At 45.0% G+C, this 18,982-nt stretch overlaps 1 protein-coding gene across 8 annotated transcripts in view; it reads right to left on the bottom strand.

The window, feature by feature from the left end:
* The window catches only part of LOC147029431 (RNA-binding motif, single-stranded-interacting protein 3-like), a 371,659-nt gene that overhangs the window by 223,100 nt on the left and 129,577 nt on the right, over positions 1 to 18,982 (bottom strand). For all 8 annotated transcript variants that reach the window (XM_085872471.1, XM_085872473.1, XM_085872474.1 and 5 more), the window contains one exon: positions 830 to 921. In XM_085872471.1, coding sequence (XP_085728597.1) covers positions 830 to 921 — 92 coding nt within the window. The remainder of the gene's footprint in view (positions 1 to 829; positions 922 to 18,982) is intronic.

Genomic DNA, 18,982 nt, shown 5'->3' with positions numbered 1-18,982 from the left:
TTTTTCAAACAATCTTCATGTTAAGTGCCAACAAAATAAAAATATAAAAAAAAAAACTTTATTTGTACAAAACAATTGCGTGAATGTGCATTTTATTTTGCAAGCCAAAGACCATGGTACAGTTGAGTAGAAGCGATGACTCAAATCAAATGTAATAATCGAGTCATGCATCAACTCTCCTGGATCGGTGAAAAAAAATATATTGACATTTAAAATAAATGAGAGCAATGAAAGCATCTTGCTATGTTACCCAGTTTGAGCATGTAGTGATAAACACAAATTAAAATCAGCTACTCTTTTACCACATGGGGACCAAGACAAGGTGAAGTCATCGAGGTGATGAGTTGGTCGATATACACATTCCCCAATGCAACCGAGCAAGTTGAATACAAACCTGAAAGCTCAATAGGTATCGACACCAAGCAGGGTTTTATCCACAACGTCATCGGATACCAAAATTACATAGCAATGTTTCACGAGCATGCTTCATTTCTCCAGCCACCAAGGTCACTTTTTAGATATCGTTTGCACCGTTTTGTAATCGTTGCAAATGAGCTGAAAAATGTGGTCTGAAAAGGGCACTATTTTCCAGATTATCACAACCAGGTGATTTCCATTGCAAGTGCATGAATTGCTAATTGTACCAAATTATAGTGAAATAACACCAAACTAATTTCACACGATGCAAGCATTGGGAATTAAAACTTGGCACGTACTGTACGAGTTACACGGAGAAAGACGCAATTTCTACACGTACGCATTTTATGCACAACTGACAAACACCAGTTTTAAACAATGAGACAATACATTCTGAGAACGCACGACTCACCTTGGCCATTTGTGCCTGGATTCCGCTGGCCTTGAGTGCAGACACAGCTTTCTGGGCAGCCGCAGGACTGTCAAAATCCACAAACCCGTAACCTGCAGCGGATGTGGACAACGTTTTACTTATATTCATTTCAGTGCCAGGACATCCCTGGATAGCCACTTACTGTGATGCCATGTGTGCAGCAGAGATTAGCCATTTTTTAATGGGGGTAACACTTCATTGTAAATGGCTTTAATCACAATGTGGTTCAGAAGGTTAAAGCATGGGAGTTAATTAACCCACACACGGTATTCAGCCACTTTAGCACAAATAAACTGCACCGACTTACAGTTTTCCTTTACACAACAATTGGTGCAGAAAATTGTATAAAGTAGAGAATCGTTTTTTTTCTGAATATAAATGAATGGAAGCAGCGGCACAGATGATAATCCAAAGGAAATCCTTCATGGTCCCACCTAATCATTGGCATGCCAGGTCTTGGAAGCAAACTACAAGTGGGGTTTGTAAATAGCTCGGGCTAAAGGAGGCTTACAGTAACTCCAATGCATAGAGTAAGAGAGGGGAAGGAAAGAGAGAATTTAGAGACGGAACATGAGGGCTGGTGATAAAAGGAATTTGCGTGGGAGTTACGAGTTATGAATAGCTGGGTGGGAAGAACATTCACTCCGATTAAAGCACGACGCTGCATTGGCAGTATCCATGCTATTCATTGCAAGGTGTAGGTGTTAGGAACATGACGGTTGGATTGAGTGCATGTTTATACACTACATTCACTATCAATGCGGTGATCACGTCAAGTAAACCAGTAGTGCATAACAAGGTTGTTTTAATGGTTACATTTTCATGATGTGTCACTAATGTAGGCTAATTGACCTTCATTATTTAACACAAGCTATGAGGCGATTAATTCAAACGACAATGCTCTCCTAATGAGAAATATATATTTTTTAAATTGGCCGAAGCATACAACAATAATAACATTTGAATTGAAAATGCAATCCCTGCCGATTGAGGTGCACGGGTTCTCCAACAACTCGGAAAGAAACACTGAGCCTTGGCAGGGGAAGCAGAGCAGCACTTCTCCATAAACATCCTGCTCGATATGTTCCAAATATCCGTAGGCCAAAACCATGTGGCATTTATCACAGAGGTCCCCTGGGTTATCATGAGTACATGACTCAGATGCATTACCAAGACCAATTAGCGATTAAGAACTGCGGTGGGAAGCCCCTTTGTCGGTCTCAGGAAAATCCCCTAAATGCTAAAGTCTTCAGAATGTTGGTTAACATTACATTCCATGACAATGTCAACAACGTATCACTCTACGGTTTCACAAGAAAAGAAAGTTTACTCGATTTCTGTCAGTCAAACAAATTAAATACACGTGTCGCAAATTTAAAACATGCGGATAACATAAAGATGACAGAATGGATTTGTACTGAAAGTGGGGTGAAAGAAATTGGTGCTACAAAGATAGCTGACTGTAAAATTGGAGGATTGGTATCATCGCTCTGTGAGACAGAAAAGAATAAGAAAGATAGAATTCCAGGGATAGGCTGAACGACATCAGCAACCCAGCACTCAGGCTCGGAAGGTTTTCACCAAGATACCAATTTCATGGAATTAACACGAATGGAGCAAGTGAACTCAAAACACTAACCCCATTCCTGTCTACAAGGAGGAAAAACAAACTACACAAGTTCCACCAAGAACTTGGGGGGTTGGGGGGGGGGAGTGAGGGGAGCAAAATATGAAAAATGCCTCCAGAAGAAACCAATCGAGAATAACTCTGGAAAGGGATTTATGAGGACCGAAAATACAAGAAGAAGAATGTAGTGTAATGCTGAAATCGAAACAATACACAGATAGATGGAATTTGTCAAGTGATAATTATTGATGAAGAAATGAGAAAAAGCCGAATTTTAAAAGCCGTGTTCTGGATGGGTATTTTTTTGTGTACACAGTCAAGGCTCGTGGAAGAGCTAGAATTAGTACACTGAACAGATCAGGAAATACCAGGCCAGAAAAAAGGAGAGAGAGAGAGAGAGAGAGAGAGAGAGAGAGAGAGAGAGAGAGAGAGAGAGAGAGAGAGAGAGAGAGAGAGAGAGAGAGAGAGAGAGAGAGAGAGAGAGAGAGAGAGAGAGAGAGAGAGAGAGAGAGAGAGAGAGAGAGAGAGAGAGAGAGAGAGAGAGAGAGAGAGAGAGAGAGAGAGAGAGAGAGAGAGAGAGAGAGAGAGAGAGAGAGAGAGAGAGAGAGAGAGAGAGAGAGAGAGAGAGAGAGAGAGAGAGAGAGAGAGAGAGAGAGAGAGAGAGAGAGAGAGAGAGAGAGAGAGAGAGAGAGAGAGAGAGAGAGAGAGACCAACAGCAGACTTGAAGGCCAAGGTAGAGGGATAATTGGACAAACAATGGGTGGAGGCAGGAATGGGGGGGGGGGGCAAAGCACAGAAAGAGCAGAGGGTGTAAGACCAGAAAGGAGGCGGTAAAAAACACAGACCACTGACTTGTCTGCGATGGTGAAGTTCTGAGCCCATAGACTCACTTAGGGTTCCGGTTCCGGGTTTGGAGCGACGAGAGGTCTCCTTTGGGGCTCTCTGCTGACGTTCTCAGAGTTAAGTTTCCGGTTGTTATTTGTCCCGTTTTGACTGTTTAATTTTCTCACCTACATATAACTGTGTGTTCCTAGTGCGGTTTTGTTTCAAAAATCGTGCTATTTTGTCGATGTTCTTACCGGGTGTTTGAGGCCTAGGCCTTGGCCTAGGCTTGAGGCCGACTGGTTCCACTCGGTGTTCGTGTGATGAAATAAAGGATGAGGTGACGCGCGATCACGTGTCGCGCAGCTCGCACACGGGACAGATAAAACCGCGGTCGGTGGGATTGTCCCTGGGGCAATGTCATTTACGGCGGTGGTTCACTTGGTGCTCGTTGAATGGTGAGAATTGAGAGTATACCGGACTCCGTGCTGATGCTGGCTAATTGCTGATTTATTCTGCGGTGATGGACTGCACATGTATTCCTTGCTGCACATGTATTCCTTTATGTGTCTGTAGAGTCTGCTTCAATCAAGTGAAATAAAGCCTTCTACTCTGAAGGTTTTTCCCTCGCATTCACTTCAATTTATTTCACTTGATCCCTTCGGCTGCCTCAACCGACTATGGACAAGATCTACAAGCCGGAGAGGTTCGATGCGGACCCCAACGCTACTGACTCGGAAATGAAGTGGTCCCATTGGTACCGTTCCTTCTCACACTATCTGACCATCATTGAAGAGGGAGCCGACAAACTGGCCGCACTTGTAAACCATGTCTCGCCCAGTGTATTCAGGCTCTTCTCGGAGTGTGACACCCACGACGCAGCGATCGACGTGCTGCGGGCGCTCTACATGAAGCGCAAGAGCGAGGTATACATACGACATCTTCTCAACACACGCAGGCAAGAAGCCGGTGAGACAATCGATCAGTTCCTGCAAGCTCTGAGGCAGTTGGGCAAAGACTGCAATTTCCGGGCTGTAACCGCCGAGGAACATCGAGATGAAGTGACCCGAGAGGCGTTCATCCAGGGGCTCAGGTCAGCCCCCATTCGGCAACGCTTACTGGAAAAGCACAACCCACTCTTGAAATGGTAGCTGACCAGGCCCGAGCTATGGATACGGCTCAGCAGCAATCTGAATCATATGGGACACCGGTGTTGCTAATGAACGCTGCTACGGCGGAAACTCAAAGAACCCCCCTGGGACAATTCCGAAACTGAGGATGGAGATAAACCCGAGGAATCGGATACCCAAACCTCGTCAAACTCCTCAGCAACTACTTCGGTTGGCAAATGTTTCTTTTGTGGGTATAAAAGACAGCCCCGTAACAAATGCCCCACCAGGGATGCCACATGCATGAACTGTGACAAGAAAGGGCATTATGCCAGGGTATGCAAATCTACTCTAAGAAGAAATAAACCCACTTCTGCGGCTCTCTACTCACAAAAGAAACATTTACTCACAAAAACATCCATAAAGCTTGGAACAAGTGTGTATCTCCCCTCAGGAGAGCCAGAAAACAACATCTTTCTCATCTCAAGTCTGAACTCTCAAACCTCTCTCCCTCCTCCAAATCCTGGTGGCGTTTAATCAAATCTGTTTCTGGTGTATGTTCCCCCTCCATCCCCTCCCTTACCTCAAATGGCCGCACTGCTGATACTGCACGTGATAAAGCTGAATGTCTAAACTCGGTGTTTGCAGCTAAATCTTGTGTCAGAAACCCATCACTTTCTCTACCCACTTTACCCAGTCGCACCCAACTGTCCCTGGACTCTGTATCCTTTTCTCCTGACAAGGTGGAGAGCTTGCTTTCAAACCTCGAGTCAGATTCTGCAACCGGTCCAGACGTCATCAGCCCTCGTGTCCTCAAAGCCTGCTCTTCTGCTCTTGCTCACCCTCTCTCTGTTCTATTCACCATCTCATTTGCCCAAGGTCATCTGCCATCTGCTTGGAAATCTGCTAACATCACTGCCCTGCATAAAAAGGTGCAACAACAGATCTCTGTAACTACAGACCAATCAGCCTTCTCCCAATCATCAGCAAGGTTATGGAATCCACCATCGCTTCAGACATGAAATCCTTCCTCTTCTCCAATGGCTTGATTTCCGATCATCAATTTGGTTTCAGACCAGGTCACTCTACCCTGGATATGCTGCTTCTGCTCTCCCAACAATGGATGGAGGTCCTCAATGCCAGACAGGAAATCCGAGCCGTATCCCTGGACATATCACATGCTTTTGACGCAGTCTGGCATCCTGCCCGACTCACCAAACTCTCTTCCCATGGTATTCAAGGCGATCTCCACTCATGGCTCACAGACTTCTTCTCATGTCACAGTCAAGGTGTGGCCCTAAATGGAGTTCTTTCATCCCCTCTTCCTGTGCAGGCTGGAGTTCCTCAAGGTAGCGTTCTGGGCCCTGTTCTTTTTCTGGTTTTCATCAATGATCTCTCCGACTCTCTGGAAAACCTTCTATTTCTCTTTGCCGACGACTCCACCCTCTGCCGTACCATCTGTCATCCATCAGACCGGCAAGCAGCAGCTTCATCGCTCACTGCAGATCTGGATAAAATCACAAACTGGTCCAACACGTGGAACATGTCTTTCAATCCAGACATGTCTCGGCCCTCTTGAGCTCCTGACCACTTACAAAGCTTTTGTCCGTCGCCTGATGGAGTACTGCTCTCCCCTCTGGGCTGGTGCTCCTGCCTTCCACCTTTCTCGGCTTCACGCTGTCGAAACCAGGGCATTTAGGATCATCGGCATCTCCCGCAATGAAGCTGAGTTTTTGGGCCTCTCACTCAATCACCGCAGGTTGGTCGGTGGTCTTTCTGTCTTCTACCGACTCCTCTCCAGCCTTGTCCCCCCTGCTCTCTCTGCGATTTGTCCCCACCACTTTTCCACAGGGCGCTCAAGGTCTGCCAACAACCCCCTTCTGGTAAAAACTACCAAAATCACGAATCACTGCTCATCTTCACTCTTTCATTCCTCTATTTTCCCGCCTTTGGAATAAACTTCCTCACTCTATTCTTTCCCATTCTTCCCTCCAGGCTTTCAAAACAGCTGTTCACCAACACCTCTTATCTTCCCCCATCCAAATCCTCGATCTTTTCTACCCCCGATAATTCACCCAAGCCCACTTCCTTCAATTCCCCTGCTTTCCTTCCTGAAAGTCCCTGTGATGTCCATCTTCTCTTTGCCATGTTCCCCGTCCCATCCCCATCCCTCTCCCTTCCACAGTTCACCTAATGTGTCTGTTCCCCACTGTTTTGTCCCTTCCACTCCCGCCCCTCTTGTCTCATGCCCCCTTGCTGTGAGTTGTGTGTTAGCTCTCATACGAGCCTCGACAAGGTATACAAAAAAAAGGGTTAAAACAATTTGATGTTCCTCACAAACATGGAGCCTGGGCTGTCAACAAATTCATCCAAGGAGAAAATTCTCAACGCATCGATCACTGATGGGCAGCAACACTTGGACAGCACCTTAATCATCTCGAAACCACGACGACGTCTAATATATATATGTATATATATATATATATATATATATATATATATATATATATATATATATATATATATATATATATATATATATATATATATATATACATATATATATATACCAATAAGTGTACAAACTCCTCAGAGGAATAGTTTCAGAGAAGTGTATTTTTAACCATTTAACTGTTAAACAGAAATTCCTTGAAGCATGATGCAGATGACACTGCAATGGAACTCAGGATCAACTCTTGTCCAGCAAAGCCATTGTATTGAACCATAAAAAATAATAAAGTCACCAAACTGTCAACATCATGGATTACAACAACAAAAGGGTGGGCATTCGACAGCGTCTGATACTCGGGGATCAAAGAGCAGCTGAAAATGCACAAAACCGACGAAAGCACAAGTGACTTTACGGAAGACACAATGAAACTTCGGAGTGCAACCTTGATACGATGAGGATCGTGATAGGAAAGTAGTACCTTATATTTTGTCTTTTCAAGTATGTGCCACAGGCAGGCAACAAAATTAGTCCTGAAAGAATAATATTTCTCAACAGATTTGCACTATGTTGAATCATCTGTCAACAACACGAATCCTCACTCGATCATCAAAAAAATTATGCTAACTTTGAAATGCGGACAACGAAAAGAGCTGTAATCGAATTTTCTTTTTAATCTCCACCACTGAAGGTGGACAGAGGTTATGTTTTCACCCCATGTCTCAGTCTTGTAATGACAAAAATTGAAAATTTTCATCATACGTCATCTGTCTCGTTTGTTTGTATGTTTGTCTGTGAGTACGATAACTCGTGAACGCTTTCAGCTATCTTCGTCAAACTTTACTCGAGCATTCTGAAGGAGAAAAGTGAGGCTGTCAATGTTTTGGCCGACATACTGTATGTCAAAGGTCAAGGTGACAATGACGGCATTTGCATGATTTTCATCATACCTGTCAGGGGCCTGATGCCTTGTTTGTTTGTGTCTGTCTGTCTTTCTGTCTGTTTGTCTATGAGAAGGATATCTGAAAAAGTTGTGACGGATTCAGACAAAATTTGGTGGGGAGGTTGGGTGCATCACATGGATGAATTGATTCAATTTTGGCGAAGATGTGGATCCAGATACTAGAATAATTTTTTTTAATGTCATTCACCATCATTGATGCTGGATATCGGTTCTTGAGCAACGGTGGTAGTTTCTCTTCAGGGTTTCTGCCTACTTTCTCAAAGATAAGTTTTCTGGTCGTTTTTGTCGTGTTTTTCCTGTCGTTTTGTTATGTCTGTGTTTATTGTGCGTTTCTAGTTCGGTCTTTTGTTAAAACTTGTGCTAATTGTGGAGTTTTCGTCGTATTTTCATATCAGGTTTCCTTGAGGCCGACCCTTCTTCCCGCATGTGTGCACGATTGTGTTTATTGCATTTTCTCCTTATTTCCATCAGTTTTTATTTTTTCCACATTTTCTTCCATCCTCCTCCTATCCCGCTCAACTATGCCCTCTGTTTCACGCCTAAAAATTAAAAAAAAACACGACAAACAAATACCTTTTACCCGACGTTGTAACTCACGTAACCACGTAACTTCCTGTACTGACTCTTTTTCCTCCTTCCTCCTTCGTCTGCCAATCTACCATTGTGCAGCAGGTGCAGGCGGTGGAGGGGTGCAGCCGGTGGTGGGGGTGCAGCGGGTGCAGGTGGTAGTGGACGTGCAGCGGGTGCAGGTGGTGGTGGAGGTGCAGCAGGTGCAGTTGTTAAGACAGGGGACTTTTACTCAAAGAGTAATTAATGCATGGAATGGCCTCCCTGGAAAGGTCGTGACAGCAAAAAGGGGAGATAGGTTTAAAATGGAATTAGATATCATTGGTAGGTACCTGGAAGTTATGGAGAGGGGTATCAGGATGTTGGCAGGACTTTTAGGTAGCTTTAGCATTGAGGGGTGATTGTGTGCATGTGTACGGAATGCTGTTGGTGGGGGTCTCGTCAAGGGGTGTTGTGTGGTTGATGGTGTGTGCTTTTAACAAAGCCCATGCCCCATCCCCTGAGGAGAACAAAAACACAAAAAAAGAAAAAAAAATACAAAAACTTAAAACGAACAAACAAATAAATAAATAAACAAACAAAGCAACAAAAACACGATTAAGAAAATAATAAATTTTGCATTTTCTTCTTTGGATGTTGTGTTGATAAATTGGTGTGGTGTTGATGACACGCAGGCATGATATGCTGAATGGTCTGATTTCCTCCACCTGTGTCTGATTTCCTTGTTTCCTTGCATTTCCAAGTCTCATTATTCACCTCTCTCCACCTCTCCCATCGCCCGCCTGCACCTTTTCGAGGCAGCTGTGCCTGCTCTCATCCTCTCCCCTCCCTTTCAAAGCAACCTTCACACTCTTCCGCCTCACCTTTCTCAAAAACTCTCCCCCCACCCTTCTCCCTCAACTCTCCCCTCTCACCTTTCTCCCTCCAATCTTCCCCTCACTCCCCCTTCCAAAAGTTGCCTCCCCTCACGTCCACAAAGTTGCCTCCTTCCCCCTCCATCTCTCTTCCATCTCATCACTTCACCTCCTCCAATCTTCAGCTGCCCTCTGCCGACTCTCTTATTACTCCGCACTGTACCTCAACCCATTACCGAGACTTTTCTCCTCCTCAACCGGCCCTCGCCACAAGCTCTTCTGCAATCTGTCACACTTTCAATAACTCTCCTTACCTCTCCCCCTCCCGTCCTCCCTCGTGCTACCCTCACCCTCCCCTGCAACCAAAACCGCCTCCCCTCCCTCTTCTTTAAGAGAGTGGACCTCAAACATCCGGGGCCTTCACTCAAACCTGACAGATCTTTCCATTCAGGTTGCCACTGACAAACCAGACACAATCTGCTTAACAGAAACTTTCCTCTTTCAAGATGTCTCTGACTCCCGCGTATCTCTCCCTGGTAACTCCCGCCTCCAGTATGACAGACCTGAGCCTCATCCTGGTGAAGGAGTTGCTCTCTTCATCAAAGACTCTATTCTTCACACTCCATGCACTGCTCTCACTCCCCCACACCCCCAGGAATACCTCTGGCTTCAGCTTCCCCTCCACTCCCACCTCATGTTTATATGTGTACTGTACCGTCCACCGAACAGTGATGACTCCATCTACACCTCACTATCCGAAAACATGGACCATCTTCTGTCCTCTCATCCCAACTCTCTCTTCCTCATATGTGGGGACTTCAACTGTCATCATGCCAGTTGGCTGGGAGTGGGTACCTCTCTCACCTGCAATGGCACGTCAGCAAAAGACTTCTGTGACTCAATCTGTCAACTTCTTATCAACAGTATCTCAATCAATTGTACTCTATCTCTTATGGATCTGATTTTCACCAATTTCCCTGAAATATCTGCTGTTCTTCCTCCGATCCAATTGGATCATCTTACCACATGCTTGTCAAAGTAGACATCTCTGTGGCTGTTATTAGAGAACCACATCAGCATGGCATTTCACTCAGTCTAACTGGCAGGGACTTCAAGCAGCCATCAAACTTCTAGGCTGGTCTCCCATCTCTACTTCCTCCAACATCAACTCGTCCTGGGAATTCTTTTGTAGAAATTTGCTCTCCCTCATGGACAGATTTATCCCATTTCACCGAGAGTTTTTTTGTTTTTTTTTTGTATACCTTGGTCGAGGCTCGTATGAGAGCCAACACACAACTCACAGCAAGGAGGCATGAGACAAGAGGGGCGGGAGTGGAAGGGACAAAACAGTGGGGAACAGACACATTAGGTGAACTGTGGAAGGGAGAGGGATGGGGATGGGACGGGGAACATGGCGAAGAGAAGATGGACATTTCAGGGACTTTCAGGAAGGAAAGCAGGAGAAATGAAGGAAGTGGGCTTGGGTGGATTATCGGGGGTAGAAAAGATCGAGGATTTGGATGGGGGAAGATAAGAGGTGGTGGTGAACAGCTGTTTTGAAAGCCTGGAGGGAAGAATGGGAAAGAATAGAGTGAGGAAGTTTATTCCAAAGGCGGCGAAAAAGAGGAATGAAAGAGTGAAGATGAGCAGTGATTCGTGATTTTGGTAGTTTTACCAGAAGGGGGTTGTTGGTGGACCTTGAGCGCCCTGTGGAAATGTGGTGGGGACAAATCGCAGAGAGAGCAGGGGGGCAAGGCTGGAGAGGAGTCGGTAGAAGACAGAAAGACCACCGACCAACCTGTGGTGATTGAGTGAGAGGCCCAAAGACTCAGCTTCATTGCGGGAGATGCCGATGATCTTAAATGCCCTGGTTTCGACAGCGTGAAGCCGAGAAAGGTGGGAGGCAGGAGCACCAGCCCAGAGGGGAGAGCAGTACTCCATCAGGCTACGGACAAAAGCTTTGTAAGTGGTCAGGAGCTCAAGAGGGCCGAGGAAGGACTTAGCACGACGGAGGATTCCCAGTCGGCGACTGGCTTTTGAGGCGAGGTTGGAAATGTGACTTTCCCAGGAAAGGTCATGGCAGATAGTGAGACCTAGAAACTTGAAAGAAAAGACTTCTTCCAGAGGATTGTTGAGAAAGTGGATGGGGGGTTTTGTAAACGGTCCTTTCGAAGAGACATAGTGAGAGTGTGAGATTTGTCTGGATTGAAAGACATGTTCCACGTGTTGGACCAGTTTGTGATTTTATCCAGATCTGCAGTGAGTGAAGAAGCTGCTGCTTGCCGGTCTGAGGGATGACAGATGGTACGGCAGTGGGTGGAGTCGTCGGCAAAGAGAAATAGAGGATTTTCCAGAGAGTCCGAGAGATCATTGATGAAAACCAGAAAAAGAACAGGGCCCAGAACGCTACCTTGAGGAACTCCAGCCTGCACAGGAAGAGGCGATGAAAGAACTCCATTTAGGGCCACACGTTGACTGCGACAGGAGAGGAAGTCTGCGAGCCATGAGTGGAGATGGCCTTGAATACCATGGGAAGAGAGTTTGGTGAGTAGGGCAGGGTGCCAGACTGTGTCAAAAGCACGTGATATGTCCAGGGATACGGCTCGGATTTCCTGTCTGGCATTGAGGACCTCCATCCATTGATGGGAGAGCAGAAGCAGCATATCCAGGGTAGAATGACCTGGTCTGAAACCAAATTGATGATTGGAAATCAAGCCATTGGAGAAGAGGAAGGATTTCATATCTGAGGCGATGATGGATTCCATCACCTTGCTGATGATTGGGAGAAGGCTGATTGGTCTGTAGTTACAGGGATCTGTTTTTGCACCTTTTTATGCAGGGCAGTGATGTTAGCAGATTTCCAAGCAGATGGCAGATGACCTTGGGCAAATGAGAGGGTGAATAGAACAGAGAGAGGGTGAGCAAGAGCAGAAGAGCAGGCTTTGAGGACACGTGGGCTGATGCCGTCTGGACCGGTTGCAGAATCTGACTCGAGGTTTGAAAGCAAGCTCTCCACCTTGTCAGGAGAAAAGGATACAGAGTCCAGGGACAGTTGGGTGCGACTGGGTAAAGTGGGTAGAGATAGTGATGGGTTTAGGACACAAGATTTAGCTGCAAACACCGAGTTTAGACATTCAGCTTTATCACGTGTGGAATCAGCAGTGTGGCCATTTGAGGTAAGCGAGGGGATGGAGGGGGAACATACACCAGAAACAGATTTGATTAAACGCCACCAGGATTTTGAGGAGGGAGAGAGGTTTGAGAGTTCAGATTTGAGATGAGAAAGAGTTGTCCTACCCTTTCTCCCACCCATGATACACTGAAGCTTGTGGCAAGGCAGTTGTCCTGAAACAACGCGCCTTCACCTCATGGAAGGCTAATCCGACTTAAGGCTTTCCCTCATAGAAGGCTAATCCAAACTGAAAATCTCAGTTCCTTCCACAAAGCTCATAACAAGTTTGTGTCTCCCCCCAGGAGAGCCAGAAAACAACATCTTTCTAATCTCAAGTCTGAACTCTCAAACCAGTTTCCCTCGTCCAAATCCTGGTGGCGTCTATGAAAGTCTGTTTCTGGTGGATGTTCCCCCTCCATCCCTTCCCTTACCTCAAATGACAGCTGACACTGCATGTGAAAAGGCTGAATGCCTAAACTCTGTGTTTGCTTATAAATCTTGTGTCAGAAAACCATTGCTTTCTGGATTCCACCTTACCCAGTTGCACCCAGCTGTTCCTGGACTCTCTGTCCTTTTCTCCTGTCAAGGTGGAGAGTTTGCTGTCAAACCTCGACTCGGATTCTGCAACCAGTCCAGACAGCATTAGCCCACATGTCCTAAAAACCTGCTCTGCTGCTCTTGCTCACCCTCTCTCTGTTCTATTCACCGTCTCATTTGCTGAAGGTCATCTGCCATCTGCTGGGAAATCAGCAGCATTACCGCTCTGCATAAAAAAGGTGGAAAAACAGATCCCGACAACTTCAGACCAATCAGCCTTCTCCCAATGATCAGCGAGGTTATGGAATCCATCATCGCTTCAAACATTAAGTCCTTCCTCTTTTCCAATGGTTTGATTTCCGATCATCAATTTAGATTCAGACAAGGTCACTCTACTCTGGATATGCTGCTTCTGCTCTCCTAACAATGTATGGAGATCCTCAATGCCAGACATGAAATCAGAGCCATCTCCCGAGATATATCGCGTGCCTTCGATACGGTCTGGCACCTTGCCCTGCTCACCAAACTCTCTTCCTGTAGTATCCAATGACATCTCTACGCATGGTTCACAGACTTTCTCTCCTGTCGCAGGATGGTCCAAAATGGAGTTCTCTCGTCCCTTCTTCCAGTCCAGGCAGGAGTTCCTCGGGGCAGTGTTCTGCGCCCTGTTCTTTCTCTGGTTTTCATCGTGATCTCTCCAACTCTCTGGAAAATCCTCTTCACATATTTTCTGATGACTCCACCCTCTGCTGATCCATCTGTCATCCCTCAGCTCGGCAAGCAGCAGCCTTTTCACTCTCTGTAGATCTGGATAAAAATCACAAGCTGGTCCCACACGTGGAACATGTCTTTCAATCCTGACAAATCTCACACTCTCACTCGGTCTCCCCCAAAGGACCACCTGGAAATCCCCCATCTACTTTCTCAACAATCCTCTCGAAGAAGTCCTTTCATTCAAGCTTGTGGGTCTCACCATCTGCCATGATCTTTCCTGGGAAAGCCACATTTCCAAGCTGGCCTCCAAAGCCAGTCGCCGACTGGGCATCCTCCGACGTGCAAAGTCCTTCCTTGGCACAACTGAGCTCCTGACCACATACAAAGCTTTCGTCCACAACCTGATCTGATGGTGTACTGCTCTCCGCTCTAGGCTCATGCTCCTGCCTCTCACCTTTCTCGGCTTCATGTTTTGGAAACCAAGGCGTTTTGGATCATTGGTATCTCCTGCAATGAGGCGGAGTCTTTTGTTCTCTCGCCGCAGGCAGGTCAGTGGTTTTTCTGTCTTCTACCTTCTCCTCTCCGGCCTCGCCCCCCCTGCTCTGTCTGAGATAGTTCCCCCCCCCCATCTTTCCGGAGGGCGCTCAAGGGCTGCCAGCAACCCAATTCTGGTAAAACTACCAAAATCAAGAATCACTGCTCACCTTCACTCCTTCATTCCTCTTTTTTCCCACCTTTGGAACAAACTCACACACGCTCTTCAATCGCACTCTTCCTTCCACGTCTTCAAAACAGCTGTTCACCACCATCTCTTATCTTCCCCCATCAAAAACCATGATCTTTTCTACCCCCGCTAATCCACCCCAAACCCACCTCCTTCAAATTCCCTGCTTTCCTTCCTGAAAGTCCCTGTCGTGTCAGGACCTGAAAGTCGCGATAGTGTCCATCTTGTGTACCCTGTGTACCCCACCCCCATCCCTCTCCCTTCCACAGATCTCCTCATGTCTCTGTTCTCCACTGGGGTTTTTTTTTTTCTTTCCCTCTCCTGCCCCTCTTGTCTCCTGCTCCCCTTGCTGTGTGTTTCTGTGTGCTCGCTCTCACACGAGCCTCGACAGTGTATACAAAAAACCCCAAAAACATTGAGATGGGACCCAAAACGATATATAGCACGACTTCTCAAAAAGTTGTGGTTGGTTTATGACAAAACTTGGTGGATGAGTTGGGTGTGTGACAAGAACAAAGCGATTAGATTTTGGTTAATGTACAGATGCAGATCCATCCTATAAGTGTGATACAAAACACGAACTGTTCAGCCTGGCAGAGGTATGCGTTCAACCGAGTACTGCAGAGGTAGTATGTCCGGTTAACATTCATCAGTATCTGAAAAATGTGTATGATTACTCGACCATTGATGTGGAGATGGTTGGCAATGTGTTTTATCAGTGGAGAAACTGACCTCAAAGACAAGCCATGCAGCAGTGTCCCTGTTATGGCAGTGATGCCAGAAAACAAGTGCCAAGTTAATGAGCTCATTCAAAAGGATTTCTGCATCACCTGAGAAGATTTATCAAGTGTTATATATTCGAAAACCAGTAGTCACAAGTATTATCCACCATCTCAGGTATTCTTTGGTCTCTGATGGGTGGTTCCTCGAATGGTGACCGGTGTACACAAAGCAAATCAGAAGACAATCTGTACTGAACACGTCAAACATTTTGAAGAGGAAGGTGAAGTTTTTCTCTCAAACGTAATCACAGCTCGGATACCGTTTCCAACCAGAAAACGAGCGTCAAGCAATGCAGTGACACCATGACGGATCACCATGAAAGAATAAGTTCAAGATAACTCTCAGCCAGAGAAGTGATGGCCATTGTGTCCTGGAAATGAAAGGTGTTCTCTGTTCTAGGTGTCCACTTAATGTCAAAGGGTATGACGATAAACTCTGAGCTCCACAACAATATATTATGGAACCAGAAAATATGCATACAGAGAACCCTTATCAATAATGGGACACGTCTGAGGTTCTGCCTCAGCATGACAATATCAAGTGACAAATGCACTTGCACACCAATGAGGCAATCACATCATTTGGATGGACTGTGCTGACCCACGTGAAGTACAGCCCCGATCTTGCACTTTCGGATTACCATCACTTGGCTGACCAAAGGATGCATTGTATGAACTTTGAAGGTGACAAGGACGTGAAACAGGCCGTCTGCAATTGGCTAAGCAAGTGTGACAATTGCAGTTGCGCAGTGCAAGCAGAAATACGTACCCAAATATTAAGTTTTACGAACCTACTTTTATTATGTCGTCTATCATGAAAGAACGGTTAATTTTAATTACAACCTATGCAAAGGAAAGAAAATACTGTATCGTCAAATTATTTGAAGTCCACGAAAACTTTTGGTTTACCTGTTGTTCAGCCTGAATCGTATTTTTTTCAAGCATTTTTTATCGTATTTTTATGTTTTCAAGCCCAAATAGCAAATATAGGGTTCATAAACAAATTGTATTGTACATGTGCATGGACATGCTATTCACATATTATGTAAAGTAAATAAATATACGTGGCAAGTTTGAGGCGATGAAAAGCGGGTTGGTAGGAATTGAAAGCGAGTTTTATCGATTGTTTATTCATTTAATTATATCAAACGTGGTAAAAACCTATGTTCAAGAGACTGTCAGTGACAAAAAGTATAGAGTGCTGCAGAATGGTGCCACATAACAGACCAATTGTGCATTTTGGGTGAAAAGCACAGAAATTGGCACAGATGAAGCTTTTCATGTGCTGAACATTTCTAGATATGGGGCCATTTCAGTTTCTTTCCAAGATGGCCGCCAAATTCAAAATGGCCGCCACTGAGTAAAAAACTGCTTTCTGACTTGTTTATAATATTCAAATGTACTAATTTCATATTTTTCATGCTCTTTAACCATGATGTTGCATAGTTAGCTTCTATACTGATGTTTGCATATTTCAACAATGCAACAATTTTAAAAATGGCACAGAAATCCAAGATGGCCACCATGTTAAAGCAGTTGAGGAGATCTACCTCTCTGAAAAGGAGGTAAAAAGGGTCGTTTTTGCTGAATAACATCCATGCTACTTGATATATTCTTTCCATGCTTTGAGTCGCATATTGCCTCATATATTTAAACCAAATTACATCGTTAAACCAAATTGTTGCCTATCTCATTTGCATAATAAAAGGGGAATGCAAACTATCCCTTCGTATAATAAAGCACATCAGTTCTGCAGTTGACAAAACGTTCTTATGACATGTTACTTTCATCTACGCAATGCGTCTTTAAGTTTTGGAATATTAGCATGTGTAAATACAAAGGAATTGGACAAAAATAACCGTTTTTACCTCCATTTCTAGAGAGGTGGATCTCCCCAACTGTTGTGATTAACTGTAAAAGCTAATGTATCCTCAATGAAGTCAGGTTTTCTTCAAATTATAATTCTTTTATTACTATCACATGTAGGCATGGGCTTTACTACGATTTGTTTTTCAAGAGAAACGTCTATCAATATGGTACACATTCATCTTGTTATAATAGATCTAAGTCATCGCATAGCAACAAGATTCAGCAATGGTTTTTGGCAGTCAATTGTTAGTTATATATAGAAACAGCAATCTACCTCTCGGCACAAAATGATGCTTAATATTGCTTAATCATGTTATTGACGCTCAGTCTCCGTGACACTTGCAATCTCTGCTTTCACACACTTGCACTGGCGCAAGTATCCTCTTTCCACTTTGCAGCCGCACTTAAGAAGTTCTTTGCACGATTTGGATGCTTCAGGCAGGGTTGTCCACAGAGGTTCCCACAACTGTGAGGCCCCTTTAAACCATCCCCAGTCAGCGGGATATGGTAACTGGATCTCGTGGTAATGCCTGCCCCCAGCAATGCCCTTCCTGATATGCTGCCCGCTTTGCGTGTTGACACAGTGCAGCTGAAGTAGGTGGAATGAACTCAATGGATCTCCTCTTTTGAGGAAATAACTCTCTTCGGGCATCGTCAACACTGTTACAGCAGCTTGTCCGGTCATACATGACAACAAACCGTTCAATTGTTTGCATTTGTTCTTTCAATGTCTTGTCTGAAGTAGGTACTCTATCAAGAGTCACAAAGGCTTATACGACATCTGTGAAAACCTTCATTGTATTCCATGCTGTTTTCTTTCCTCGGTTCAGAAAGAATGACGTCTGATCACAACCGGTGAAGGCGTAGAACATTAGCAGAGACAAAGATTTATCCGGACCTAGGGTATGGGCAATGGTGTGTGCTGGTACGAGTCTGCAATTCTTTCCTGTGCCAAATAATACCCATATTTCACTCAGGTTCGTTTGGTTGAACAATGCTTTTGTCAAGACAAGCACATTAGTGTCCACACTACGCAACATGACTTTCTGGTATCCATTCGCAGCAGCGTCTGCTGCATGGAGTAGTAGCCTAGTGTTGGCTTCTTCGTGTGCACATGGAGAAAGGCGATTGATGTCTTCTCTTGGGGAATTCAGCAATATCAATTTGCCAAACGTAGAGATGACCTTCTTTTCAGCTTGGATTGTCACCGATTGTTGCGCCAAGAATGCAAAGAGTTCTTTCTTGTTTTCACTGACTTTGAGGAATCCTTCCCAGTTTCCTGGGATCTTGCTATTTGGTTGAACACGTCTTCGTGTACCTGTTCCACTCTTCTTCCTCGTCATTGCTTTGAGACTATTTAGAATATATTCATCCCAGACAATGTCTACTCTGCTGGCTTTCATAAACTGAGTCTGAATATAGGGCAGAAAAATGCACTTGGAGTATTCATGGAAGGTTTTGGCAGGGCCTGGTTTCAACATGTTAATGATAGCGGCACCATCTAGGAGAATGACATCAACCTCAGGAACCTGTTCCGGTGGAGTAGGGTAAGTTTCCTCAAAGCACTTAACTCGGCCAGCCTTTGTCCCTGACCGCAACTCTCCAAATTTGGACAATGATGGTGGATAAAATTGATTTTCATGGCGAAAGAACTTCTCAATGTCTCCATCATGGACTTGACAGGACACATACAACTGTGAGAAGAGGGCACATGTTTTCTTCAGTGATGTAATCTGCTGCTGATCATTGGACTTCAATTTAGACTGAGGGCAGCTGAACAATGGCAGTTTGTTTCTCTTCAGTGGGCTGAACAGAGACTTAGATCTGTTGCCCAGGCACTCCTTTACAAAGGTAGCATACTGCTCCTTTCCAAGCGTTTGTATGTAGCAAACTGTCGTCACTACTTCGTCTCCCACAATATCTCTTGTGTCAAGAACCAACA

Source organism: Eptatretus burgeri, chromosome 3, assembly GCF_056783735.1.
Source record: "Eptatretus burgeri isolate ZD-2024b chromosome 3, Ebu_testis_v1, whole genome shotgun sequence".
Lineage (NCBI taxonomy): Eukaryota > Metazoa > Chordata > Myxini > Myxiniformes > Myxinidae > Eptatretus > Eptatretus burgeri.
The sequence above is the reverse complement of the archived record's forward strand: the minus strand, read 5'-3'. Positions and strand labels throughout refer to the sequence as shown.